General features: G+C 46.9%; 1 protein-coding gene across 1 annotated transcript in view; it reads right to left on the minus strand.

Annotated features, from left to right (window-relative positions):
- The window catches only part of SLC22A23 (solute carrier family 22 member 23), a 243,833-nt gene that overhangs the window by 27,223 nt on the left and 188,714 nt on the right, over positions 1 to 27,896 (minus strand). The window contains exons 6-9 of the mRNA XM_063923069.1: positions 27,029 to 27,131; positions 7,467 to 7,699; positions 5,541 to 5,573; positions 5,335 to 5,458 (exon numbers count right to left, since the gene is read on the minus strand). Of these exons, the coding sequence (XP_063779139.1) occupies positions 5,335 to 5,458; positions 5,541 to 5,573; positions 7,467 to 7,699; positions 27,029 to 27,131 (493 nt within the window). The remainder of the gene's footprint in view (positions 1 to 5,334; positions 5,459 to 5,540; positions 5,574 to 7,466; positions 7,700 to 27,028; positions 27,132 to 27,896) is intronic.

The following is a 27,896-nucleotide window of genomic DNA, read 5'->3' on the forward strand; positions in this document are numbered from 1 at the left end:
GTTCCTGACCAGATCGGATAACTCCTTGGCTTTTTCCTCTGGAAGGAAAACCTTTTTCTGAACCGTGTCCAGAATCATTCCTAGGAACAGCAGACGAGTTGTCGGGATTAAATGGGATTTTGGAATATTCAGAATCCACCCGTGTTGTCTTAGCACCTCTTGAGATAGTGCTAAAGCTGTCTCCAGCTGTTCTCTGGACCTTGCCCTTATTAGGAGATCGTCCAAGTATGGGATAACTAATACGCCTTTTCTTCGAAGAAGAATCATCATCTCGGCCATTACCTTGGTAAAGACCCGAGGCGCCGTGGACAATCCGAACGGCAGCGTCTGAAACTGATAGTGACAGTTTTGAACAATGAACCTGAGGTAACCCTGGTGTGCGGGGTAAATCGGAACGTGTAGATACGCATCCTTGATGTCCAAGGATACCATAAAGTCCCCTTCTTCCAGGTTCGCTATCACTGCTCTGAGTGACTCCATCTTGAACTTGAACTTTTTTATGTAGAGGTTCAAGGACTTCAGATTTAGAATAGGCCTTACCGAGCCATCCGGCTTCGGTACCACAAATAGAGTGGAATAATACCCCTTTCCTTGTTGTAATAGGGGTACTTTGACTATCACCTGCTGAGCGTACAGCTTGTGAATGGCTTCCAACACCCTCTCCCTTTCGGAAGAGACGGTTGGTAAGGCAGACTTCAGGAAACGATGAGGAGGATCCGTCTCTAATTCCAACCTGTACCCCTGAGATATTATCTGCAGGATCCAGGGGTCTACCTGCGAGTGAGCCCACTGCGCGCTGTAATTTTTGAGACGGCCCCCCACTGTCCCCGAGTCCGCTTGAGAGGCCCCAGCGTCATGCTGAGGTTTTTGCAGGAGCCGGGGAGGGCTTCTGTTCCTGGGAAGGAGCTGCCTGTTGGTGTCTCTTCCCTCTTCCTCTGCCTCGTGGCAGGTACGACAAGCCCTTTGCTCTCTTATTTTTGTAGGAGCGAAAAGGCTGCGGTTGAAAGGTCGGAGCCTTTCTCTGTTGGGGAGTGACTTGAGGTAAAAAAGTGGATTTCCCGGCAGTAGCCGTGGCCACCAAGTCTGATAGACCAACTCCAAATAACTCCTCCCCTTTATACGGCAAAACCTCCATGTGACGTTTTGAATCCGCATCGCCTGTCCACTGTCGTGTCCATAAGGCTCTTCTGGCTGAAATGGACATAGCACTCACCCGAGATGCCAGTGTGCAAATATCCCTCTGTGCATCACGCATATAGATAAATGCATCCTTTATTTGTTCTAACGACAGTAAAACATTGTCCCTATCTAGGGTATCAATATTTTCAATCAGGGATTCTGACCAAACTACTCCAGCACTGCACATCCAGGCAGTTGCTATAGCTGGTCGTAGTATAACACCTGCATGTGTGTATATATTCTTTTGAATAACTTCCATCTTTCTATCTGATGGATCCTTAAGTGCGGCCGTCTCAGGAGAGGGTAACGCCACTTGTTTGGATAAGCGTGTGAGCGCCTTGTCCACCTTAGGGGGTGTTTCCCAGCGCGCCCTAACCTCTGGCGGGAAAGGGTATAATGCCAATAACTTTTTTGAAATTATCAACTTTTTATCAGGAGCAACCCACGCTTCATCACACACGTCATTTAATTCTTCTGATTCAGGAAAAACTGTTTGTAGTTTTTTCACACCATACATAATACCCTGTTTTACGGTATCTGTAGTATCAGCTAAATGTAACGTCTCCTTCATTGCCAAAATCATATAACGTGTGGCCCTACTGGAAAATACGTTTGAATTTCTACCGTCGTCACTGGAATCAGTGCCCGTGTCTGGGTCTGTGTCGACCGACTGAGGCAAAGGGCGTTTTACAGCCCCTGACGGTGTTTGAGGCGCCTGGACAGGCATTAATTGATTGTCCGGCCGCCTCATGTCCTCAACTGACTGTTTAAGGGAAGATAAACCATCACGTAATTCCACAAATAAAGGCATCCATTCTGGTGTCGACCCCCTGGGGGGTGACATCTGCATATTTGGCAATTGCTCCGCCTCCACACCAATATCGTCCTCATACATGTCGACACCACGTACCGACACACACCGCAAACTCACAGGGAATGCTCTAATGAAGACAGGACCCACTAGCCCTTTTGGGGAGACAGAGGGAGAGTCTGCCAGCACACACCACAAAGCGCTATATATACAAGGGATATCCTTATATTAAGTGCTCCCTTATAGCTGCTTTAATATATATATATATAGCCATTAATGTGCCCCCCCTCTCTGTTTTACCCTGTTTCTGTAGTGCAGTGCAGGGGAGAGACCTGGGAGCCGTTCTGACCAGCGGAGCTGTGACAGAAAATGGCGCCGTGTGCTGAGGAGATAGGCCCCGCCCCTTTTTCGGCGGGTTCTTCTCCCGCTATTTTTCCAGTCAGGCAGGGGTTAAATATCTCCATATAGCCCCTATGGGCTATATGTGAGGTATTTTTAGCCTTGTATAAGGTTTATATTTGCCTCTCAGAGCGCCCCCCCCCAGCGCTCTGCACCCTCAGTGACTGCCCAGTGAAGTGTGCTGAGAGGAAAATGGCGCACAGCTGCAGTGCTGTGCGCTACCTTATGAAGACTGAGGAGTCTTCAGCCGCCGGTTTCCGGACCTCTTCACGCTTCAGCATCTGCAAGGGGGTCGGCGGCGCGGCTCCGGGACCGGACTCCACGGCTGGGCCTGTGTTCGATCCCTCTGGAGCTAATGGTGTCCAGTAGCCAAGCAGCAAATCCACTCTGCATGCAGGTGAGTTTACTACTTTCCCCCTAAGTCCCACGTTGCAGTGATCCTGTTGCCAGCAGGACTCACTGTAAAGAAAAAAAAACCTAAACTAAACTTTCTCTAAGCAGCTCTTTAGGAGAGCCACCTAGATTGCACCCTTCTCGTTCGGGCACAAAATCTAACTGGAGTCTGGAGGAGGGTCATAGGGGGAGGAGCCAGTGCACACCACCTGACCTAGTAAAGCTTTACTTTTTTGTGCCCTGTCTCCTGCGGAGCCGCTATTCCCCATGGTCCTTTCAGGAACCCCAGCATCCACTTAGGACGATAGAGAAAAAATGGTATCCTTATCCAGGGTATCAAGTTCCGCCGACAAGGTATCTGTCCACGCTATCACAGCGCTACAAACCCAAGCCGACGCTATCGCCGGTCTGAGTAAGTACCAGAATGTGTGTAAATGGACTTCAAGGTAGCCTCCTGCTTGCGATCAGCAGGATCCCTGAGGGTAGCCGTATCTTGGGATGGCAGCGCTACCTTTTTGGATAAGCGTGTCAATGCTTTGTCCACCCTTGGGGAGGATTCCCACCGTATCCTGTCCTTATTCGGGAAAGGATGCGCCATAAGAATCCTTTTGGGAATCTGCAGTTTTTTGTCTGGAGATTCCCAAGCCTTTTCAAATAACTTGTTCAGCTCATGAGACGGGGGAAAGGTTACCTCAGGTTTCTTTTCCTTATACATGTGTACCCTCGTGTCCGGGACAGTGGGGTCCTCTGTGATATGCAAAACATCTTTTATTGCAATAATCATATATTGAATACTTTTAGCCAATTTTGGATGTAACTTTGCATCATCGTAGTCAACACTGGAGTCAGAATCTGTGTCGGTATCAGTGTCTACTATTTGGGATAGTGGGCGCTCTTGAGACCCCGAAGGTGCCTGTGACATAGGGGCAGGCAGGGCTTGACACCCTGTACATTCCCTGGACTCAGCTTTGTCCAACCTTTTGTGCAATAAATTCACATTAGCACTTAAAACATTCCACATATCCAACCAGTCAGGTGTCGGCGTTGCCGACGGAGACACCACGGTCATTTGCTCCACCTCCTCCCTAGGAGAGCCTTCTACCTCAGACATGCCGACACACGCGTACCGACACACCACACACTCAGGGAATCCTCTTATCTGAAGACAGTTCCCCCTTAAGGCCCTTTGGAGAGACAGAGAGAGAGAGTATGCCAGCACACACCCAGCGCTAATGACCCAGGAAAAAAAACACAATATATTTACCCAGATAGCGCTGTTTATCCGTATCTGCGCCAAATTATGTGTGCCCCCCCTTCTTTAAAACCCTCTTTCACCGTGTAAGCAGGGGAGAGTCCGGGGAGCTTCCTCTCAGCGGTGTGCTGTGGAGAAAATGGCGCCGGTGAGTGTCGAGGAACAAGCTCCGCCCCCTCAGCGGCGGGCTTCGGTCCCGCTGAAATTTTTTAAAAACTGGCAGGGGATCTCTTATATACAGTGCCCAGCCTGTATATATCATTTTAAGCCAGATATGGAGGTTCTTATTGCTGCCCAGGGCGCCCCCCTGCGCCCTGCACCCTTACAATGCCTGCCGTGTGTGTGTTGTGTGGGAGCAATGGCGTGCAGCGGTAACGCTGCTCGTTACCTCAATGAAGATCTGAAGTCTTCTGCCGCCTCTGTAGTCTTCTTTCTTCACATACTCACCCGGCTTCTATCTTCCGGCTTTGCGAGGAGGACGGCGGCGCGGCTCCGGGACGAACGGCAAGGGTGAGACCTGCGTTCCGTTCCCTCTGGAGCTAATGGTGCCCAGTATCCTAAGAAACAGAGCCTAACGTTAAAGTAGGTCTGTTTCTCTCCCCTCAGTCCCTCGATGCAGGGAGTCTGTTGCCAGCAGGCTTCCTGAAAATAAAAAACCTAACAAAATACTTTCTTTTCAGGAAACTCAGGAGAGCTCCCTGTAATGCACCCAGTCTCCTCTGGGCACAGTATTAAACTGAGGTCTGGAGGAGGGGCATAGAGGGAGGAGCCAGTGCACACCCATTCCTAAAGTTCTTTTTTAGTGCCCATGTCTCCTGCGGAGCCCGTCTATCCCCATGGTCCTTACGGAGTCCCCAGCATCCTCTAGGACGTAAGAGAAATATCTGATTTTTTTTTCTTCAAATGGTAGATGTTAAGATGAGTCTACAGTGTATTTCCTCATATTCTTGCCTTCATTACATCTACATAGAAACATAGAATTTGACGGCAGATAAGAACCACTTGGTCCATCTAGTCTGCCCCTTTTTTTTTAACCTTATAATTACCTCAAACCTTATTAGATCCGATACAGAATATTAATTAACTTGAGGAGGATGCGCAATACTTTGTGGTACCCAGGGATGGCTATTGCATCATATCATAACACATTTGCCAGGAGACATCCCCTAGTGACCGATAAGTACATACTGGGAGAATTATTGGTACGATGATCACAGAATACAAATCAAAGCTGTGGGGTGAGAAGTGGAATAATAGAAGTCCTTATTATTTCTAAACAAAAAGGAAACAGGAGCCATACCTGATAACGGTGGGGGTGATTTCAGCGCAGAAAAACACACTTAAACTTCCAACCGCATGAGAGGAGAACATTCCGATGATTGAGAAGATGATGGAGAATTTATTTTTCACAGTTTCGCTCATACCTACAAATAACACAACATGCTCAGAAATGTAGTTGACAATTCACTGAAAAGAAAATGATTCTTTTATATGTTAATGTCATACCTGTATCAGGTCGCTCAGTGTACTTTCCAATCACTGGTTGCGAGCAAGAAAATTGTTGAGAAAAGGAGAAAAAAAAGAGAAAGTCATAATCTGAGCCGATTTCTTAGCCACCTTTAACAGCTTTAGTCATCTTGTACAATTTTAATTACATACAGTTTAAATGTCTGACATAAGTAACTCTCTTAATTAATTTTTAAGCCAGAGGAAGAATTTAAATGAGATGAAATATCAAATTGTACATAGCTGTGAGTTATAGTTAACAGGGGATTAAGCAGTTTTAGCCTCAAGAAATGAGGATCAGGCAACACATCTATTTTCCCAGCTAGCACAGCAGTAGCATCTGCTGTCCAGGACCCGCATCTTCTAGCTCCAGTAAGCCGATTTTCCTAGTGCGGGTCAATTCTAAATTTCACAGCTTCAGACATCTAAGGGTTCTCCTCTATCAAAAGCACTGAGTGGATGGCTATGGTGGCCACACAATCAGGGTTCTCAATACACAAGGGGCAGAGTTGCAGAAATTCTGTGGCTGGAGAATTGACCATTGATGCCTAATCATAAAGTTATTCAACAAAGGAGAGTACAGTAAGTGAATATATATATATATATATATATATAAAAAATATAATGTTGGAAGCATGAGTTGTTACCTTAATAGAAATGAAAATGGGAATTAGTGTGCTTGTCGACATTCAGAATGTCACCAAGCACTAAGGGAGCCTTGGAAGTCAGGTGCCACAATGTCGGCAAGTACGCTATTTACAGCATTTTATTCCTGCCAGTAGTACAACTGTAAACATGACCAATTACCATCATGTTTCCAGGTGAACTGCCGGCACATCTAAAATGCTTAAATTAGCATTGATGACATTGTGGCATCTACATTCCGAGGTCCATGTGTGTCCCATGAAAAATGTGTGAGCGATCATAGTAATCTAAGAAAACTTAGACCACCATTACAGCAAAATAATCAGGTTTCTTAAAAAAATTATTTTTTTCTCTCACAAACATTAAATGACCTACAAACATACTGTGCTGTATTCCCAAGTGTAAGAATATGTTACTGCATTGATTTCCCAATTGAACTCTAAAGCTCTCTACCATGTAGGTTTATAGGATCTCCCTCCCAACAACAGGGAGATCGTGGGCCTCATTCAGATGCAGTCACAAAGCGTCTGAAGTACACAAATCAGCTGTTGTCTTCTTACTGTGTATACGTCTCAGCCACAGTGCACATGTGCAGCTACTGAGCTGTGATTTTGGTCGAAACAAGGGATTAGTCGCAAAGTGAGTGACAGGTAGACAGCATTTGGAGGTGGGATTGGGGAGTGGTCAGGTAAACGCAGAGGCATCATGACCATTCAGATAGCGTTTCCTGGGCATGCATAAATTAGCAGTTGTGATCTCACTTGCTACTGGAGAGTCCTCTGTGTCCCAGGAGAGCAGCTCAGTCTGTGCGTTTTCAGAGGCACTCAGTAGCTGCAACACCACCTGATCTGCGATGATGGAACCAATGTTTCTGTAGTTGTACGCCGTTGGACGGAAATGAGCAGGCAGCAGTATATTAGCATACTCGCAATTGCGGATGGCAAGAGATTGCACTAACAATCGCAACAACAACCACATCTAAATGAGGACCTAAGAGTGGTCATTCAGACAGGACCACAGAGTGAACGGTCAGATTCTGAAAATAAAGTGTCCAGAATAAAGCTGTGGACTGTTGTGTTGGGGCGCCTTGGTATAAGAACAGAAGAGCTATTGTAATCTTATCAATGGTAAATCCCATGAATTTGCAGCAAACATGTTCTAGTCAGAACAACGGAGCACATTCCAGATATAAGCAGGAATGACTGAGTATGTAAGTCACACAGAAAGGTTTTAACCTACAGACTTTTCCAACATATCAGTGCTTGAAACTATGTTACTTACAGTTCAGAAGACCGAGTTGAAGAAGGGATGCCAGGGCAGTTAATATCATAAATAGCAGCAATCCGCCTCTTCTCCCCAAAAACCCCACAGCAGGGCACATAGCCAGACATGATGCCAATGTAATGCCTGCCATTGCAAAGTAGTTGGCATAGAAATTGTGCATCATATTCATGTTGACTTCAGGGTCCATCAGACTTTTTGCAAAACAGTGGTGTATTCCATAACCAGTCAGCCTGTACAACAGAACAGTCAAAGAGCTTGGCATACATCTTTATTTATTAACAGTTTCTATAGAAACAGTTCATTATGCATTATGTCGCTATCATGTATATAAGAAGGGATTCACCCTGAAACTGATACACTGGTGCCTTTGTTGTAAACAGATTCAACATTGTGGAATATAATACCAGTAATCTAGCTACATGATACAATTTTGGTTGTGCTATTTTGTTCTTTATTTATGCAGAGAACATGAGGGAAGATGTATTAAGCCTGGAGAAGTGATAAAGTGGAAGGTGATAAGCCAGTAAGCTCTTGTCAGTGTCGGACTGGGGCGTGTAGGGCCCACCGGGGTAATGCAGTGGTAGGGGCCCATGTTAGGGGTGTGGCCAGTTTGCAGAGGGGGTGTGGCCTGCCATCTCATTGGTTTGACTAGCCATTACAGAGTGCAATGTCTGGGCCCCTTCATAAATATATACAGTAAATTCAGCTGCTGCATGCATGATAATGTGCCAGATTAATAACAGCAGCAATGTACTGTAGAAAATACACCATAGTACAGTATAAGGTAACATATGTAGAATGTATAATTCAAGTGCACAGTCTGGAACCTGATCCTTAGTGCAGGAGGTGGGCCCCCAGGCAGTGGGGCCCACCGGTGGTTTCCCCTGTACCCCTGTGGGCCAGTCCAAGCCTGGCTCCTGTCATTTTTCAAACCCAGCCTGTAACTTGACATTAAGGAGCTGATTGGCTGGTGCATTATCACCTTCCACTTTATCACTTCACCGGGCTTGATACATCTGCCCTATCATGACTGCTACCTACTAATGATCTTACAGAGGTGTGCTTAGGCAACAAATGAATGCAGATCTGACAGTACTCAGTTCATCAAAGCCACTTTATAAACCGAAACGGCTCCTTAGAAATATCCCATTATGGCTTATATAATGATGTAAATAATTTTCGAAGTAGTGCTCTTTCGTTGTCTGCATGGCTTCAATGGACCATGTGGCACCAATTTTACATAACCAACTACATTCTATAATAAGATACATTAACCTTTTGCTTTACACAATGGGCGAAGTTTGTGTATTTTGTTGGTTTATTTAAGGTGTCCTCTTTTGTTTTAACAACTGCTTTAACAGATTTTTCTCCTGAAATCCTATATCTAAAAAAGGTATTAAATGCTGAATGATCAGATTTTTATTGGTTAGTAAAATATGCATGAAGGAAATTATATCTATACATCAATCCAGTGATTTTAGAGGAAATGTAGATGTGGTGGTATGGAAAATCTAGAGTGAATGGGATTTCCTAGTATTACAATTGAAGCAGTAGAAGTGCAGTATGGCATACAGCCATATACAGACCCACTTTATCTCTCTATATTATTCTTATTTCGATTAAAATTGTATTATTGGAAAATAAGATTTTACTCACCGGTAAATCTATTTCTCGTAGTCCGTAGTGGATGCTGGGAACTCCAAAAGGACCATGGGGAATAGCGGCTCCGCAGGAGTCTGGGCACAACTAAAAGAAAGCTTTTAGACTACCTGGTGTGCACTGGCTTCTCCCACTATGACCCTCCTCCAAGCCTCAGTTAGGATACTGTGCCCGGAAGAGCTGACACAATAAGGAAGGATTTTGAATCCCGGGTAAGACTCATACCAGCCACACCAATCACACCGTATAACACGTGATACCATATCCAGTTAACAGTATGAAACATAACTGAGCCTCTCAACAGATGGCTCATAACAATAACCCGTTAGTGAACAATAACTATGTACAATTATTGCAGACAATCCGCACTTGGGACGGGCGCCCAGCATCCACTACGGACTACGAGAAATAGATTTACCGGTGAGTAAAATCTTATTTTCTCTAACGTCCTAGTGGATGCTGGGAACTCCGAAAGGACCATGGGGATTATACCAAAGCTCCCAAACGGGCGGGAGAGTGCGGATGACTCTGCAGCACCGAATGAGAGAACTCAAGGTCCTCCTCAGCCAGGGTATCAAATTTGTAGAATTTTGCAAACGTGTTTGCCCCTGACCAAGTAGCAGCTCGGCAAAGTTGTAAAGCCGAGACCCCTCGGGCAGCCGCCCAAGATGAGCCCACCTTCCTTGTAGAATGGGCTTTTACTGATTTAGGATGCGGCAGTCCAGCCGCAGAATGCGCCAGCTGAATTGTGCTACAAATCCAGCGAGCAATAGTCTGCTTAGAAGCAGGAGCACCCAGTTTGTTGGGTGCATACAGGATAAATAGCGAGTCAGTTTTCCTGACTCCAGCCGTCCTGGAAACATAAATTTTCAAGGCCCTGACTACGTCCAGCAACTTGGAATCCTCCAAGTCGCTAGTAGCCGCAGGCACTACAATAGGTTGGTTCAAGTGAAAAGCCGATACCACCTTAGGGAGAAACTGGGGACGAGTCCTCAATTCTGCCCTATCCATATGGAAAATCAGATAAGGGCTTTTAAATGACAAAGCCGCCAATTCTGATACACGCCTGGCCGAAGCCAAGGCCAATAACATGACCACTTTCCACGTGAGATATTTTAGATCCACGGTCTTTAGTGGCTCAAACCAATGTGATTTTAGGAAATTCAACACCACGTTGAGATCCCAGGGTGCCACTGGAGGCACAAAAGGGGGCTGAATATGCAGCACTCCTTTTACAAATGTCTGAACTTCAGGTAGTGAAGCTAGTTCTTTTTGGAAGAAAATCGACAGAGCCGATATCTGCACCTTAATGGATCCTAATTTTAGGCCCATAGTCACTCCTGCCTGTAGGAAGTGCAGAAATCGACCCAGCTGAAATTCCTCTGTTGGGGCCTTATTGGCCTCACACCAAGCAACATATTTCCGCCATATGCGGTGATAATGCTTTACAGTTACATCTTTCCTGGCTTTAATCAGCGTAGGAATGACATCCTCCGGAATGCCTTTCTCCTTTAGGATCCGGTGTTCAACCGCCATGCCGTCAAACGCAGCCGCGGTAAGTCTTAGAACAGACAGGGCCCCTGCTGCAGCAGGTCCTGTCTGAGCGGCAGAGGCCATGGGTCCTCTGAGATCATCTCTTGAAGTTCCGGGTACCACGCTCTTCTTGGCCAATCCGGAACCACGAGTATTGTCCTTACTCCTCGTTTTCTTATTATTCTCAGTACCTTTGGTATGAGAGGCAGAGGAGGGAACACATAAACCGACTGGTACACCCACGGTGTCACTAGAGCGTCCACCGCTATCGTCTGAGGGTCCCTTGACCTGGCGCAATATCTCTCTAGTTTTTTGTTTAGGCGGGACGCCATCATGTCCACCTGTGGTTTTTCCCACTGGTTTACAATCATTTGAAAGACTTCTGGATGAAGTCCCCACTCTCCCGGGTGGAGGTCGTGCCTGCTGAGGAAGTCTGCTTCCCAGTTGTCCACTCCCGGAATGAACACTGCTGACAGTGCTAGCACATGATTTTCCGCCCATCGGAGAATCCTTGTGGCTTCTGCCATGCCGTCCTGCTTCTTGTGCCGCCCTGTCGGTTTACATGGGCGACCGCAGTGATGTTGTCTGACTGGATCAGTACTGGCTGGTGTAGAAGCAGGGGTTTTGCCTGACTTAGGGCATTGTAAATGGCCCTCAGTTCTAGAATATTTATGTGTAGGGAAGTCTCCTGACTCGACCATAGTCCTTGGAAGTTTCTTCCCTGTGTGACTGCCCCCCAGCCTCGAAAGCTGGCATCCGTGGTCACCAGGACCCAGTCCTGTATGCCGAATCTGCAGCCCTCTAGAAGATGAGCACTCTGCAGCCACCACAGCAGAGACACCCTGGTTCTTGGAGACAGGGTTATTAGCCGATGCATCTGAAGATGCGATCCGGACCATTGGTCCAACAGGTCCCACTGAAAGATTCTGGCATGGAACCTGCCGAAAGGAATTGCTTCGTAAGAAGCCACCATCTTTCCCAGGACTCGCGTGCAGTGATGCACCGACACCTGTTTTGGTTTCAGGAGGTTTCGGACTAGAGACGACAGCTCCATGGCTTTTTCCTCTGGGAGAAACACTTTTTTCTGGACTGTGTCCAGAATCATTCCCAGGAACAGTAGACGTGTTGTCGGAACCAGCTGTGACTTTGGAATATTTAGAATCCAACCGTGCTGGTGTAGCACCTCCTGAGATAGTGCTACTCCTACCAACAACTGCTCCTTGGATCTCGCCTTTATTAGGAGATCGTCCAAGTATGGGATAATTAAAACTCCCTTTTTTCGAAGGAGTATCATCATTTCCACCATTACCTTGGTAAACACCCTCGGTGCCGTGGACAGACCAAACGGCAGCGTCTGGAATTGGTAATGGCAATTCTGTACCGCAAATCTGAGGTACTCCTGGTGAGGATGGTAAATGGGGACATGCAGGTAAGCATCCTTGATGTCCAGGGATACCATGTAATCCCCCTCGTCTAGACTTGCAATAACCGCCCTGAGCGATTCCATCTTGAACTTGAATTTTTTTATGTATGTGTTCAAGGATTTCAAATTTAAAATGGGTCTCACCGAACCGTCCGGTTTCGGTACCACAAACAGTGTGGAATAGTAACCCCGTCCTTGTTGAAGTAGGGGCACCTTGACTATCACGCGCTGGGAATACAGCTTGTGAATTGCCTCTAGCACAGCCTCCCTGTCCGAGGGAGTTGCTGGCAAGGCTGATTTGAGGAAACGGCGGGGGAGAGACGCCTCGAATTCCAGCTTGTACCCCTGAGATACTACTTGAAAGATCCAGGGATCCACCTGTGAGCGAGCCCACTGATCGCTGAAATTTTGGAGGCGGCACCCCACCGTACCTGGCTCCGCCTGTGGAGCCCCACCGTCATGCGGCGGACTTGGAAGAAGCGGGGGAGGACTTTTGCTCCTGGGAACTAGCTGTTTGTTGCAGCCTTTTTCCCCTACCTCTGCCTCTGGACAGAAAGGACCCGCCTTTTCCTCGCCTGTTTTTCTGGGTCCGAAAGGACTGTACCTGATAAAACTGCGCTTTTTTAGGCTGTGAGGGAACATGGGGTAAAAATGCTGACTTCCCAGCTGTCGCTGTGGAAACGAGGTCCGAGAGACCATCCCCGAATAACTCCTCACCCTTATAAGGCAAAACTTCCATGTGCCTTTTGGAATCTGCATCCCCTGTCCACTGCCGGGTCCATAAGCCTCTCCTAGCAGAAATGGACAATGCACTTATTTTAGATGCCAGCCGGCAGATCTCCCTCTGTGCATCTCTCATGTATAAGACTGAGTCTTTTATATGCTCTATGGTTAGCAGAATAGTGTCCCTGTCTAAGGTGTCAATATTTTCTGACAGGGAATCTGACCACGCAGCGGCAGCACTGCACATCCATGCTGACGCAATAGCTGGCCTAAGTATAATGCCTGTGTGTGTATATATAGACTTCAGGATCGCCTCCTGTTTTCTATCCGCAGGCTCCTTCAGGGCTGCCGTATCCGGAGACGGAAGTGCCACCTTTTTAGACAAACGTGTGAGCGCTTTATCCACCCTAGGAGGTGTTTCCCAACGTGCATTATCCTCTGGCGGGAAAGGGAACGCCATTAGTAATTTTTTTGAGATTATCAATCTTTTATCAGGGAAAGCCCACGCTTCTTCACACACTTCATTTAATTCTTCAGATGGGGGAAAAACTACGGGTAGTTTTTTCTCCCCAAACATAATACCCTTTTTTGTGGTAGCTGGGTTTAAATCTGAAATGTGTAACACCTCTTTCATTGCCTCAATCATGCAGCGAATGGCCTTAGTGGACATTAGATTAGACTCGTCGTCGTCGACACTGGTATCAGTATCCGTGTCGACATCTGGGTCTGCCATCTGAGGTAGCGGGCGTTTTAGAGCCCCTGATGGCCTTTGAGACACCTGGGCAGGCACAAGCTGAGAAGCCGGCTGTCCCGCATTTGGCATGTCGTCAAATTTTTTGTGTAAGGAGTCGACACTTGCACGTAATTCCTTCCATATAACCATCCACTCAGGTGTCTGCCCCGCAGGGGGTGACATCACTTCTACAGGCATCTGCTCCACCTCCACATAATTTTCCTCCTCAAACATGTCGACACAGCCGTACCGACACACCGCACACACACCGGGAATGCTCTAAACAGAGGACAGGACCCCACAGAAGCCCTTTGGGGAGACAGAGAGAGAGTATGCCAGCACACACCAGAGCGCTATATACTGCAGGGACTAACTGAATTATGTCCCCTATAGCTGCTATAATATTTACTGCGCCTAAATTTAGTGCCCCCCCTCTCTTTTTTACCCTTTTTCTGTAGTGTAGACTGCAGGGGAGAGCCTGGGAGCTTCCTTCCAGCGGAACTGTGAGGGAAAAATGGCGCCAGTGTGCTGAGGGGGATAGCTCCGCCCCTTTTTCGCAGACTATTCTCCCGCTTTTTTAAGGATTCTGGCAGGGGTAATTATCACATATATAGCCTCTGGTGCCATATATTGTGATTGTTTTGCCAGCCAAGGTGTTTTTATTGCTGCTCAGGGCGCCCCCCCCCCCCCCCCCCCCCGACGCCCTGCACCCTCAGTGACCGGAGTGTGAAGTGTGTATGAGAAGCAATGGCGCACAGCTGCAGTGCTGTGCGCTACCTTGGAGAAGACAGAAGTCTTCATGCCGCCGATTTTCCGGACTTCTTCTTGCTTCTGGCTCTGTAAGGGGGACGGCGGCGCGGCTCCGGGACCGAACACCAAGGCCAGTTCCATGCGGTCGGTCCCTCTGGAGCTAATGGTGTCCAGTAGCCTAAGAAGCCCAAGCTAGCTGCAAGCAGGTAGGTTCGCTTCTTCTCCCCTTAGTCCCTCGTTGCAGTGAGCCTGTTGCCAGCAGGTCTCACTGTAAAATAAAAAACCTAAAATATACTTTCTTCTAAGAGCTCAGGAGAGCCCCTAGTGTGCATCCAGCTCGGCCGGGCACAAAAACCTAACTGAGGCTTGGAGGAGGGTCATAGTGGGAGGAGCCAGTGCACACCAGGTAGTCTAAAAGCTTTCTTTTAGTTGTGCCCAGACTCCTGCGGAGCCGCTATTCCCCATGGTCCTTTCGGAGTTCCCAGCATCCACTAGGACGTTAGAGAAATATGAATACAACAGAACAGTAGATGAATAAAATGTTTAAGGAAATTAAAGATGAAAAGTGTCTTTAAATGTATAGAAATAATATAATTGTAAGATGCATTTGGGTCTCTGGACGATGAGGACTGGGGCGGGATGTACTAACACTAAAATGCTGTCAAAATAACAGAGAACTGCCATTTTCTGAGACTTGGCCGTATGTCGCATTTGTACAGAGCTCTGGAAAGCAAAACTTTCTGGAGCATGTACCCATTAAGCAACGTATGGGCGTCACACTGCAGACTCCCCTGAGATGGATACAAGAAGATCCCTCCCAGTGTCCCCCACCGCTCGTGTGTGCAGTGGCTGATGGCTGTCCATGCGCAACAGGACTCCTGGGTCATAAACTAAATGCTGCTATGTATGCAATCAGTGCATTTAAAATGTGATTCTGGATACATACCACCCTGGGTGTTTATCTGAGTTCTCCTCTGCACAATACGTCCTCTGCAAGACTTCAGTAGTTTTACAAAGGGATTACCGGACTCCAGTCAGATTGGTTAAGTTGGGTAGACTGGGCTACTCCTAAATGTGGGGTTCTGGATGTGCACTAGCACCTGCTTTGATCGTACTCTATTATCTCCAGGTAGTGCAATATATTAATAGGACTGGATCATTCTCCCTTCACAGACCCCTGGAATTTGTATTTTTGGTTTACACTTAAGGATTCCTTTAATCAATATTAAAAATCTGCAGATGAGAGCTAATATATGCTTTGCCATATGGCTCCTCAGGCTCAGACTACACATGGCTGGATTTAGAGAGTGTACAAAGAAGGGCAACTAAAATGGTGCATGGCCTACATCACAAAACTTACCCGGAAAGGCTAAAAGATCTTAACATGTATAGTTTGGAGGAGAGAAGGGAAAGGGGGGACATGATAGAAACTTTCAAATATATCAAGGGTCTTAAAGTTCAGGAGGGAAACATTCTTCAAAGGAAAAGTAGTATTAGAACTCAAGGGCATACATTGAGACTGGAGGGGGGGAGGTTCAGGGGAAATTTAAGGAAAAATTACTTCACAGAAAGGGTAGTGGATAAGTGGAATAGCCTCTCATCAGAGGTGGTAGAGGCTAAGACTGTAGGGCAATTTAAACATGCTTGGGACAGGCATATGAATATCCTTACAAAGAATTAAGGTTAAAAAATGGTTGAGATTGCCTAAAGGATAAAATAAAAAAGGGGCAGACTAGATGGGCCAAGTAGTTTTTATCTGCCGTCAAATTCTATGTTTCTATGTAACTCCATGATTGCACATGAGCGCTTTCTTTAGAACAGTAGAAAATGCCCAGAGTCTGGTCCTTATGGTAGAACTTAGGTTATGCATTGGAGAAGTCCTCTACTACCTACCGGTAGGTTGTGTGTGTCCCTCATGGCTGCCTCTGTAGAATTCTTAGTTTTCCTTTTATGGATACTTGCTTATTGCCTGTCCATTGATACAATCTTACCACTTATCTCTGTTATGCTTTTACATGATGTACTTAAAAACTATGTGATACTGGAATGTTATCTATATTTGGTCCTCTTTATTTGGGACGGTTCTTGTAAGCAGCATGTTATGTTATTTTGTTTGATTTCCTTTTGTTGTTGTTAATGTTTTGTGTGTTTGTGTGTGTGTTTGTGTGTGTATTTGTTTTGAAAAAACTTAAGATTAGTCATTTCAAAGAAGAAAAATCATATGGTTTTATTTTCTTATTATAAAAGGAAATTATTATTCTTTTTATAGACTGCATAGTGTATAGATTAGACTATGTGATAATATACAATAAATAGGCAAACTAATCTTTTACCCCATTTAAAATAAGATTTTACTCACCGGTAAATCTATTTCTCGTAGTCCGTAGTGGATGCTGGGAACTCCGTAAGGACCATGGGGAATAGCGGCTCCGCAGGAGACTGGGCACAACTAAAAGAAAGCTTTTAGACTACCTGGTGTGCACTGGCTCCTCCCACTATGACCCTCCTCCAAGCCTCAGTTAGGATACTGTACCCGGAAGAGCTGACACAATAAGGAAGGATTTTGAATCCCGGGTAAGACTCATACCAGCCACACCAATCACACCGTATAACTTGTGATACTATACCCAGTTAACAGTATGAAATATAACTGAGCCTCTCAACAGATGACTCAACAATAACCCTTAGTTAGGCAATAACTACATACAAGTATTGCAGACAATCCGCACTTGGGATGGGCGCCCAGCATCCACTACGGACTACGAGAAATAGATTTACCGGTGAGTAAAATCTTATTTTCTCTGACGTCCTAGTGGATGCTGGGAACTCCGTAAGGACCATGGGGATTATACCAAAGCTCCCAAACGGGCGGGAGAGTGCGGATGACTCTGCAGCACCGAATGAGAGAACTCAAGGTCCTCCTCAGCCAGGGTATCAAATTTGTAGAATTTTGCAAACGTGTTTGCCCCTGACCAAGTTGCAGCTCGGCAAAGTTGTAAAGCCGAGACCCCTCGGGCAGCCGCCCAAGATGAGCCCACTTTCCTCGTGGAATGGGCTTTTACTGATTTAGGATGCGGCAATCCAGCCGCAGAATGCTCCAGCTGAATTGTGCTACAAATTCAGCGAGCAATAGTCTGCTTAGAAGCAGGAGCACCTATTTTGTTGGGTGCCTACAGGATAAAAAGCAAGTCAATTTTCCTGACTCCAGCCGTCCTGGAAATATAAATTTTTAAGGCCCTGACTACGTCCAGTAACTTGGAATCTTCCAAGTCCCTAGTAGCCGCAGGCACTACAAAAGGTTGGTTTAAGTGAAAAGCTGATACCACCTTAGGGAGAAACTGGGGACGAGTCCTCAATTCTGCCCTATCCATATGGAAAATCAGATAAGGGCTTTTACATGACAAAGCCGCCAATTCTGACACACGCCTAGCCGAAGCCAAGGCCAATAACATGACCACTTTCCACGTGAGATATTTCAAATCCACAGTTTTAAGTGGCTCAAACCAATGTGATTTTAGGAAACTCAACACCACGTTGAGATCCCAAGGTGCCACAGGAGGCACAAAAGGGGGCTGAATATGTAGCACTCCCTTTACAAATGTCTGAATTCCAGGCAGTGAAGCCAGTTCTTTCTGGAAGAAAATCGACAGAGACGAAATCTGGACCTTAATGGAACCCAAGTTTAGGCCCATAGTCACTCCTGACTGTAGGAAGTGCAGAAAACGACCCAGCTGAAATTCCTCTGTTGGGGCCTTCCTGGCCTCACACCACGCAACATATTTTCGCCAAATACGGTGATAATGGTTTGCGGTTACTTATTTCCTGGCTTTAATCAGCGTAGGAATGACTTCCTCCGGAATGCCCTTTTCCTTTAGGATCCGGAATTCAACCGCCATGCCGTCAAACGCAGCCGCGGTAAGTCTTGGAACAGACAGGGCCCCTGCTGTAGCAGATCCTGTCTGAGCGGTAGAGGCCATGGGTCCTCTGATATAATTTCTTCAAGTTCTGGGTACCAAGCTCTTCTTGGCCCATCCGGAACCACGAGTATCGTTCTTACTCCTCGTCTTCTTATTATTCTCAGTACCTTTGGTATGAGAGGCAGAGGAGGGAATACATAAACCGACTGGTACACCCACGGTGTCACTAGAGCGTCCACAGCTATCGCCTGAGGGTCCCTTGACCTGGCGCAATATCTAGTTTTTTGTTTAGGCGGGACGCCATCATGTCACCTGTGGTCTTTCCCAACAGTTTACCAACAGTTGGAAGACTTCTGGATGAAGTCCCCACTCTCCCGGGTGTAGGTCGTGTCTGCTGAGGAAGTCTGCTTCCCAGTTGACCACTCCCGGAATGAACACTGCTGACAGTGCTAAGACGTGATTTTCCGCCCATCGGAGAATCCTTGTGGCTTCTGCCATCACCATCCTGCTTCTTGTGCCGCCCTGTCGGTTTACATGGGCGACTGCCGTGATGTTGTCTGATTGGATCAGTACCGGCTGGTTTTGAAGCAGAGGCCTTGCCAGACTTAGGGCATTGTAAATGGCCCTCAGTTCCAGAATATTTATGTGTAGGGACGACTCCTGACTTGACCAAAGTCCTTGGAAATTTTTTCCCTGTGTGACTGCCCCCCAGCCTCGAAGGCTGGCATCCGTGGATACCAGGACCCAGTCCTGTATGCCGAATCTGCGGCCCTCTTGAAGATGAGCACTCTGCAGCCACCACAGTAGATATACCCTGGTCCTTGGAGACAGGGTTATCAGCCGATGCATCTGAAGATGCGATCCCGACCACTTATCCAAGAGGTCCCATTGAAAGGTTCTTGCATGGAACCTGCCGAATGGAATTCTGCTTCGTAAGAAGCTATCATTTTTCCCAGGACTCGTGTGCAGTGATGCACCGATACCTGTTTTGGTTTCAGGAGGTCTCTGACTAGAGATGACAGCTCCTTGGCTTTCTCCTGCGGGAGAAATACTTTTTTCTGTTCTGTGTCCAGAACCATCCCCCGGAACAGTAGGCGTGTGGTAGGAACCAGCTGTGACTTTGGAATGTATAGAATCCATCCGTGCTGTTGTAGCACTTCCCGAGATAGTGCTACTCCGACCAACAACTGCTCCTTGGCCCTCGCCTTTATAAGGAGATCGTCCAAGTACGGGATAATTAAAACTCCCTTTTTTCGAAGGAGTATCATCATTTCTGCCATTACCTTGGTAAAGACCCTCGGTGCCGTGGACAGTCCAAACGGCAGTGTTTGGAATTGGTAATGGCAATCCTGTACCACAAATCTGAGGTACTCCTGGTGAGGATGGTAAATGGGGACATGTAGGTAATCATCCTTGATGTCCAGGGATACCATGTAATCCCCCTCCTCCAGGCTTGCAATAACCGCCCTGAGCGATTCCATCTTGAACTTGAATTTTTTTATGTATGTGTTCAAGGATTTCAAATTTAACATGGGTCTCACCGAACCGTCCGGTTTCGGTACCACAAACAGTGTGGAATAGTAACCCCGTCCTTGTTGAAGTAGGGGCACCTTGACTATCACCTGCTGGGAATACAGCTTGTGAATTGCCTCTAGCCTCAAATCTGCCTTGCCGACAACTCCCTCAGGCAGGGAGGCCTGCCTGAGGGAGTTGTCGGCAAGGCAGATTTGAGGAAAAGGCGGGGGGGAGACACCTCGAATTCCAGCTTGTACCCCTGAGATACTACTTGAAGGATCCAGGGATCCACCTGTGAGCGAGCCCACTGATCGCTGAAATTTTTGAGGCGGCCCCCCACCGTAACTGGCTACGCCTGTGGAGCCCCCGCGTCATGCGGTGGACTCAGAGGAAGCGGGGGAAGAATTTTGATTCTGAGAACTGGCTGACTGGTGCAGCTTTTTCCCTCTTCCCTCGTCTCTGTGCAGAAAGGAAGCGCCTTTGACCCGCTTGCTTTTCTGAAGCCGAAAGGACTGTACCTGATAATACAGTGCTTTCTTAGGCTGTGAGGAAACCTGAGGTAAAAAATTTTCTTCCCAGCTGTTGCTGTGGATACGAGGTCCCAGAGACCATCCCCAAACAATTCCTCACCCTTATAAGGCTCTATGTGCCTTTTAAAGTCAGCATCACCTGTCCAGTGTCGGGTCTCTAATACCCTCCTGACAGAATGGACATTGCATTAATTCTGGATGCCAGCCGGCAAAATATCCCTCTGTGCATCCCTCATATATAAGACGACGTCTTTAATATGCTCTTATGTTCGCAAAATAGTATCCCTGTTTGACAGGGTCACAGACCACGCTGCAGCAGCACTATCTGCAGGTCTCAGTCTAGTACCTGAGTGTGTAAATACAGACTTCAGGATAGCCTCCTGCTTTTTATCAGCAGGTACCTTCAAAGTGGCCGTATCCTAAGACGGCAGTGCCACCTTTTTTGACAAACGTGTGAGCGCCTTATCCACCCTAGGGGATATCTCCCAGCGTAACTTATCCTCTGGCGGGAAAGGGTACGCCATCAGTAACTTTTTAGAAATTACCAGTTTCTTATCGGGGGAACCCACGCTTTTTCACACTTCATTCACTCATTTGATGGGGGAACAAAACACTGCCTGCTTTTTCTCCCCACACATAAAACCCTTTTTTAGTGGTACTTGGGTTAATGTCAGAAATGTGTAACACATTTTTTATTGCCGGGATCATATAACGGATGTTCCTAGTGGATTGTGTATATGTCTCAACCTCGTCGACACTGGAGTCAGACTCCGTGTCGACATCTGTGTCTGCCATCTGAGGGAGCGGGCGTTTTTGAGCCCCTGATGGCCTTTGAGACGCCTGGGCAGGCGCGGCTGAGAAGCCGGCTGTCCCACAGCTGTTACGTCATCCAGCCTTTTATGTAAGGAGTTGACACTGTCGGTTTATACCTTCCACCTATCCATCCACTCTGGTGTCGGCCCCACAGGGGGCGACAGCACATTTATCGGCATCTGCTCTGCCACCACATAAGCCTCCTCATCAAACGTGTCGACACAGCCGTACCGACACACCGCACACACACAGGGAATGCTCTGACTGAGGACAGGACCCCACACAGCCCTTTGGGGAGACAGAGAGAGAGTATGCCAGCACACACCAGAGCGCTATATAATTTAGGGATTAACACTATATTGAGTGAATTTTTCCCAATAGCTGCTTGTATATACAATATTGCGCCTAAATTTAGTGCCCCCCCTCTCTTTTTAACCCTTTGAGCCTGCAAACTACAGGGGAGAGCCTGGGGAGCTGTCTTCCAGCTGCACTGTGAAGAGAAAATGGCGCCAGTGTGCTGAGGGAGATAGCTCCGCCCCTTTTTCGCTGACTTTTCTCCCGCTTTTTTATGGATTCTGGCAGGGGTATTTATCACATATATAGCCTCTGGGGCTATATATTGTGATATATTTGCCAGCCAAGGTGTTTTTATTGCTGCTCAGGGCGCCCCCCCCCCCCGGCGCCCTGCACCCTCAGTGACCGGAGTGTGAAGTGTGTATGAGGAGCAATGGCGCACAGCTGCAGTGCTGTGCGCTACCTTGGTGAAGACTGATGTCTTCTGCCGCCGATTTTCCGGACCTCTTCTTGCTTCTGGCTCTATAAGGGGGACGGCGGCGCGGCTCCGGGAATGAACACCAAGGCCAGTTCCATGCGGTCGATCCCTCTGGAGCTAATGGTGTCCAGTAGCCTAAGAAGCCCAAGCTAGCTGCAAGCAGGTAGGTTCGCTTCTTCTCCCCTTAGTCCCTCGATGCAGTGAGCCTGTTGCCAGCAGGTCTCACTGTAAAATAAAAAACCTAAAATAAACTTTCTTTCTAGGAGCTCAGGAGAGCCCCTAGTGTGCATCCAGCTCGGCCGGGCACAGAAATCTAACTGAGGCTTGGAGGAGGGTCATAGTGGGAGGAGCCAGTGCACACCAGGTAGTCTAAAAGCTTTCTTCTAGTTGTGCCCAGTCTCCTGCGCAGCCGCTATTCCCCATGGTCCTTACGGAGTTCCCAGCATCCACTAGGACGTCAGAGAAATAAGGTTTAGGACTGATCCATATAACATGAATTGTATAGATTCCACCCAAGAAGAACGATGTTTGACTTATGTTTTATAATGGTGTTACATTACTGGAGATGTAATGCAACACCATTATAAAATGTACTTTTCTGTTTAAGGCTCTGACACCACTGAAGTAGTGACTTTCAATTTACTTTACACATATTTGTGCGCGCACAGGACCCGCCACAACCCCTACTGATGGCATAATGCCATCAGCATTTGTAACTAAACACTGGAATTGGCAGACACCGATTCTGGTAATCTCAGTATACCTGGGGGCAAACCTGTGCCACACTGACATTGGTGGGCACTCCAATCTAGCACCGCCCAATCACCAGCCGCCCCCCAGGAAGAGCTGTAGCAGTAGGATCAAAGACTGCCCACTGTCAGGCATGGTAGGGGATTTGAAAGTCAGGTGAGTCAGTTGTGGTGGTGGTGGTGGTGGTGGTGGTGTGTGTGGGGGATGTCTAGGGGTGAGTGGTCTATGGCCCTGGTGGTGGCTGTGTGACAGTGTTCCACCAACAGTGATCAACTTTTAGTAGAGCAAAATCAAGCAGATTATGGGGTATATGCAATTGCGGTCGAATTCCCGAAATTGTCGAATTTCGGGAATTTTTCGCCAAAAAAAAAATAAAAAATAAAATCGACAATGCAATTCAGTACGTTCCGACAAAAAAACGGACTTTCAAAATTCGACTTTTTGAAATTCGACTTTTGACAAATTCGACTTTTTTGCAATGATACACATGCTGCAATTCGACCAAAGTCTATTCAATGGAAGTTTGGAAATTCGACAACAGTGCTTTTAGACAGTAAATTCGTCATTTTCAATCCGACACACTTTGGAGGGTGAAACTAATAAAAAAAAATTAAAACATGTTTTTTTTGTGTTTTTTTTTTTCTTGGTAATATCATATCTATTTATATTAGAAGGGATTAGGTACTTGGTTTGTCTTTTTTGGAGGCACAAGTATTATTTATATATTTTTAAAAATAATATTTATTTTTTATTTTTTTTGGATGGAATGGTAAAATCCCTGAAAAAAATGGCGTGGGGTCCCCCCTCCAAAACATAACCAGCCTCGGGCTCTTCGAGCTGGTCCTGGTTCTAAAAATGCGGGGGAAAAATTGACAGGGGTTCCCCCGTATTTTTAAAACCAGCACCGGGCTCTGCGCCTGATGCTGGTGCAAAAAATACGGGGGACAAAAAGAGTAGGGATCCCCCGTATTTTATACACCAGCATCGGGCTCCACTAGCTGGACAGATAATGCCACAGCCGGGGGTCACTTTTATACAGCGCCCTGCGGCCGTGGCATTAAATATCCAACTAGTCACCCCTGGCCGGGGTACCCTGGGGGAGTGGGGACCCCTTCAATCAAGGGGTCCCCCCCCCCAGCCACCCAAGGGCCAGGGGTGAAGCCCGAGGCTGTCCCCCCCCATCCAAGGGCTGCGGATGGGAGGCTGATAGCCTTGAGAAAAATGTCAGAATATTGTTTTTTCCAGTAGTACTACAAGTCCCAGCAAGCCACCCCTGCAAGCTGGTACTTGGAGAACCACAAGTACCAACATGCGGGAGAAAAACGGGCCCGCTGGTACCTGTAGTACTACTGGGAAAAAAATACCCAAATAAAAACAGGACACACACACCGTGACAAGTACAACTTTATTACATACTGCCGACACACACACTTACCTATGTTGACACGCCGACTGCCACAGTCTCCGACGATCCGAGGGTACCTGTTAAAAAATTATACTCACCTTCCAGCGTCCAGAGATAAATCCACGTCCAGAGTATAATCCAGGTACTTGGCAAAATAACAAAACGCAAAAACCCGTGCCAGCGGACTGAAAGGGGTCCCATGTTGATACATCAGACCCCTTTCCCCGAATGCAGAGACCTCTACGTGACAGCTGTCACTGAAAGGTCTCTTCAGCCAATCAGCGAGTGCAACGTCCTTGCACTCTGCTGATTGGCTCTGCGCGTCTGAGCTCAGACAGCGCATCGCAAAGCCTCTCCATTATATTCAATGGTGGGAACCTTGCGGTTAGCGGTGGGGTCACCCGCCAGTCAGCGCAAAGTTCACACCATTGCAAGTAATGGAGAGAGCTGTGCGATGCGCTGTCACAGCACATACAGCGCACAGCCAATCAGGTGAGCGCCACGTAGTAGCGCTTCCTGATTGGCTGAAGAGACCTCAGTGACAGGAGTCACGTGGGCTCCCGGCACATTCGGGGAAAGGGGTCTCATGTGTCAATATGGGACCCCTTTCAGTCCGGCATATGGTCGGGTATGCGGTTTGTTTTTTTAACAAGTACGTGGATTATACTCTGGACGTGGATTTATCTCTGGACGCTGGAAGGTGAGTATAATTTTTTAACAGGTACCCTCGGATCGTCGGAGACTGTGGCAGTCGGCGTGTCAACATAGGTAAGTATGTGTGTGTCGGCAGTGTGTAATAAAGTTGTACTTGTCACGGTTTGTGTGTCCTGTTTTTATTTGGGTATTTTTTTCCCAGTAGTACTACAGGTACCAGCGGGCCCGTTTTTCTCCCGCATGCTGGTACTTGTGGTTCTCCAAGTACCAGCTTGCGGGGGAGGCTTGCTGGGACTTGTAGTACTACTGGAAAAAACAATATTCTGTCATTTTACTCAAGGCTATCAGCCTCCCATCCGCAGCCTTTGGATGGGGGGGGACAGCCTCGGGCTTCACCCCTGGCCCTTGGGTGGCTGGGGGGGGGACCCCTTGATTGAAGGGGTCCCCACTCCCCCAGGGTACCCCGGCGAGGGGTGACTAGTTGGATATTTAATGCCACGGCCGCAGGGCGCTGTATAAAAGTGACCCCCGGCTGTGGCATTATCTGTCCAGCTAGTGGAGCCCGATGCTGGTGTATAAAATACGGGGGGACCCCTACTCTTTTTGTCCCCCGTATTTTTTGCACCAGCATCAGGCGCAGAGCCCGGTGCTGGTTTTAAAAATACGGGGGATCCCATGTCAATTTTGTCCCCGCATTTTTAGAACCAGGACCAGCTCGAAGAGCCCGAGGCTGGTTATGCTTTGGAGGGGGGACCCCACGCCATTTTTTTCCGGGTTTTTCCCCGTTTTTTTAATTTGCGGCAAAATCCGGCAAAGCTGCCGTTTTTCGCCCGCGGGAATGTCGAATCCGTTTTTCATTTAATATGGTGAATTCCGGCAGCCACCTGCCGGAATTCACCTGTCGAATTGTGTCGAATGAAAAAACGGCGATAATTTGCCGCGATTCGCCGTGAATTGCATATACCCCTATGGATCAGTGTGTGCAATGAATAAGCTGCTTTGAACATGAGTAACTTGTCATTTGTTTACACAGCTTGTGAGCGTGTGGTGCTGCGGTTCTGTCTTTGCTGGGAGGCTGTACTATGCAGTTGGTTGTCAGGAAAGGCAGAAAAAAAAAAAAAAAAAAATGTCAGAATCTATTCTCTTTTACTGGTAGTACAGAAACATTTTTCTTTTTATCAGGGAATACTGAATACTGAGGACCACATATTGAAACATATCTCTTTAGGACAATCCTGATTTGAAATGTTGCTGTAACTATAGTCGTATTATTTATATTTATTTCTATATTGCCAGCATATTCCAGAGCTCTTTTCAAAAAACAAACACATTAACAAGATTGGGTAATAACATGCAGAGAAGAGGTCCCTGCTCACAGGCTTAAAACCCATATGATAACAGAAGTTGCATACGTAAGGTTAAGGGTCACAGATTGCATAAAGGTTCAGATAAACTGCCCTGGGAAAACATGCATTGCGGTAATGGTCTGGGGCCAGAGGGTGTTTGTTCATAGGCAAAGGATATATGTAAGTTTTGGGATATCTGCGGTGAGGGGTGGCAATCAGGTACAATAACCTAGGGAGGTAAGGAAAATGGCTTGGTGGTTATGGTTGCTAGACAAAAGTTTTGTCACGGGAAAAAGGTCATTCCACAGAGTGGAGAATAATAAGACAGTGTCCTGAAGTCCTAGATATTGTTGTACAGATGTGTCCTCATACATCTAGCCTCAATACGCCATAAAGCACAAGATGCCTGGAGCAAGTGAGCCGCCAGGTCCCGTGCAACTCTGCTAGAGTATGGGATCTTTTTAGCAGAAAATGCATCTTAAACACGCATCGGGAGACTGTGCTGATTAATTTGATATACGGCACTTGTGTGTGACTGAGCCTGTATACGAAGCACAACGGAACCCGACATGCAAAAAAGCCACGGATGCTGCATCATAGCACTTTGTATATAGAGTCAGGGACTCCGTCGCACACAGATATACAGAACAATATACATGTCACATATCAAATTTGTCAGCAGTCTCTCCCAGTGAATCCTGGTCACATTCCATTGCGTAAAAAAGACGCTTGACACTAGCAGGGTCTCATGGGACCAGGCGTGCTGAGAGGGGTTGTTTGCTGTGATTTCAGCAATGATGTATGAGGATACATCAGGGTCGTCTGTTTTGTGCCAACCAAGAAAAGTGTAATGGAAATGTCCTAAGGCCACTAAAATTAACAGCATACCTATTTTCTGCTTCCCCGCTGACTGAATGAGGTATGTGCCTTATTACACCCTTATAGTAGGCAGTATGCAATAGCTGTGACTAGAATCAACACTTATCCGACAAACACCAGAATTTCTTTAAACATTTAATGCTTTCTAGAGACTTACGAGTTCACACAAAGGACAAGAATATTCTTCCACAGGTTCCGTGTCCCAACAACTTTTACAATGCAAACTCTTTTGGGCCTTCTCAGGAGTTCTCGCTCCAATTCTGCAATACAACAACACAACTATATAAATAGCAGTACGTACAATATACATGTATGGCATTGGTTTCTAGTGCTTAAAGATGCTGTATAACGTCCAAGCGCAATGCTGAGCTATAAGGACTTTTGTAGCAATTAAAATATGTCCCATCACATATCTATTCCCTGAGGCAACGTCCCCATAATGAAAATGAAACAGTGCTATAAGGGGATCTGGAGGAACAGTGATCCCTGTCTCCTTGGAAATAAACACAAAAACCAGGTGCCACAAATGATGAATCTTAGGACATGTCCAAAAACATGAAATAGGTCCCCAACTCAATCACAGCTATACTAACAGGGACTCGAGACAGAAGGCCATACTTTGTGCAACCCATCGGGAGTCAAATAAATACATTTATTCATCATTTCAGTATGGGGACCAGTATGATATCCGGCTGTCGAAATTCCGGCCGTCAGGATACCAGTGGCGAGCGCAGTGTGTCCCATCGCGGGCTCGCTTGTCACCACAGGGTTATATTCCCCCTTGGGTGGTGGCATGGACCAGTATTTCATTGGGTGTCGGGATTCCGGCTTCTGTATCCTGACAGCTGGGATCCCGACAGCCGGTAAATTGACTGCCTCCCTTTTTATGGTGTGTGATCTTTTCTAGCTTTGTTAAGTGCTCTATGTATTATCACGTTACAAGTATATAACATACCATACATGGCAACAGCAATGTCAAGAGATTAGCCGCTCATTGTTTCCCTGACTATAGATGCTACGGTAAG

This window comes from Pseudophryne corroboree, chromosome 5 (genome assembly GCF_028390025.1).
Source record: "Pseudophryne corroboree isolate aPseCor3 chromosome 5, aPseCor3.hap2, whole genome shotgun sequence".
Classification (NCBI taxonomy): Eukaryota; Metazoa; Chordata; class Amphibia; order Anura; family Myobatrachidae; genus Pseudophryne; species Pseudophryne corroboree.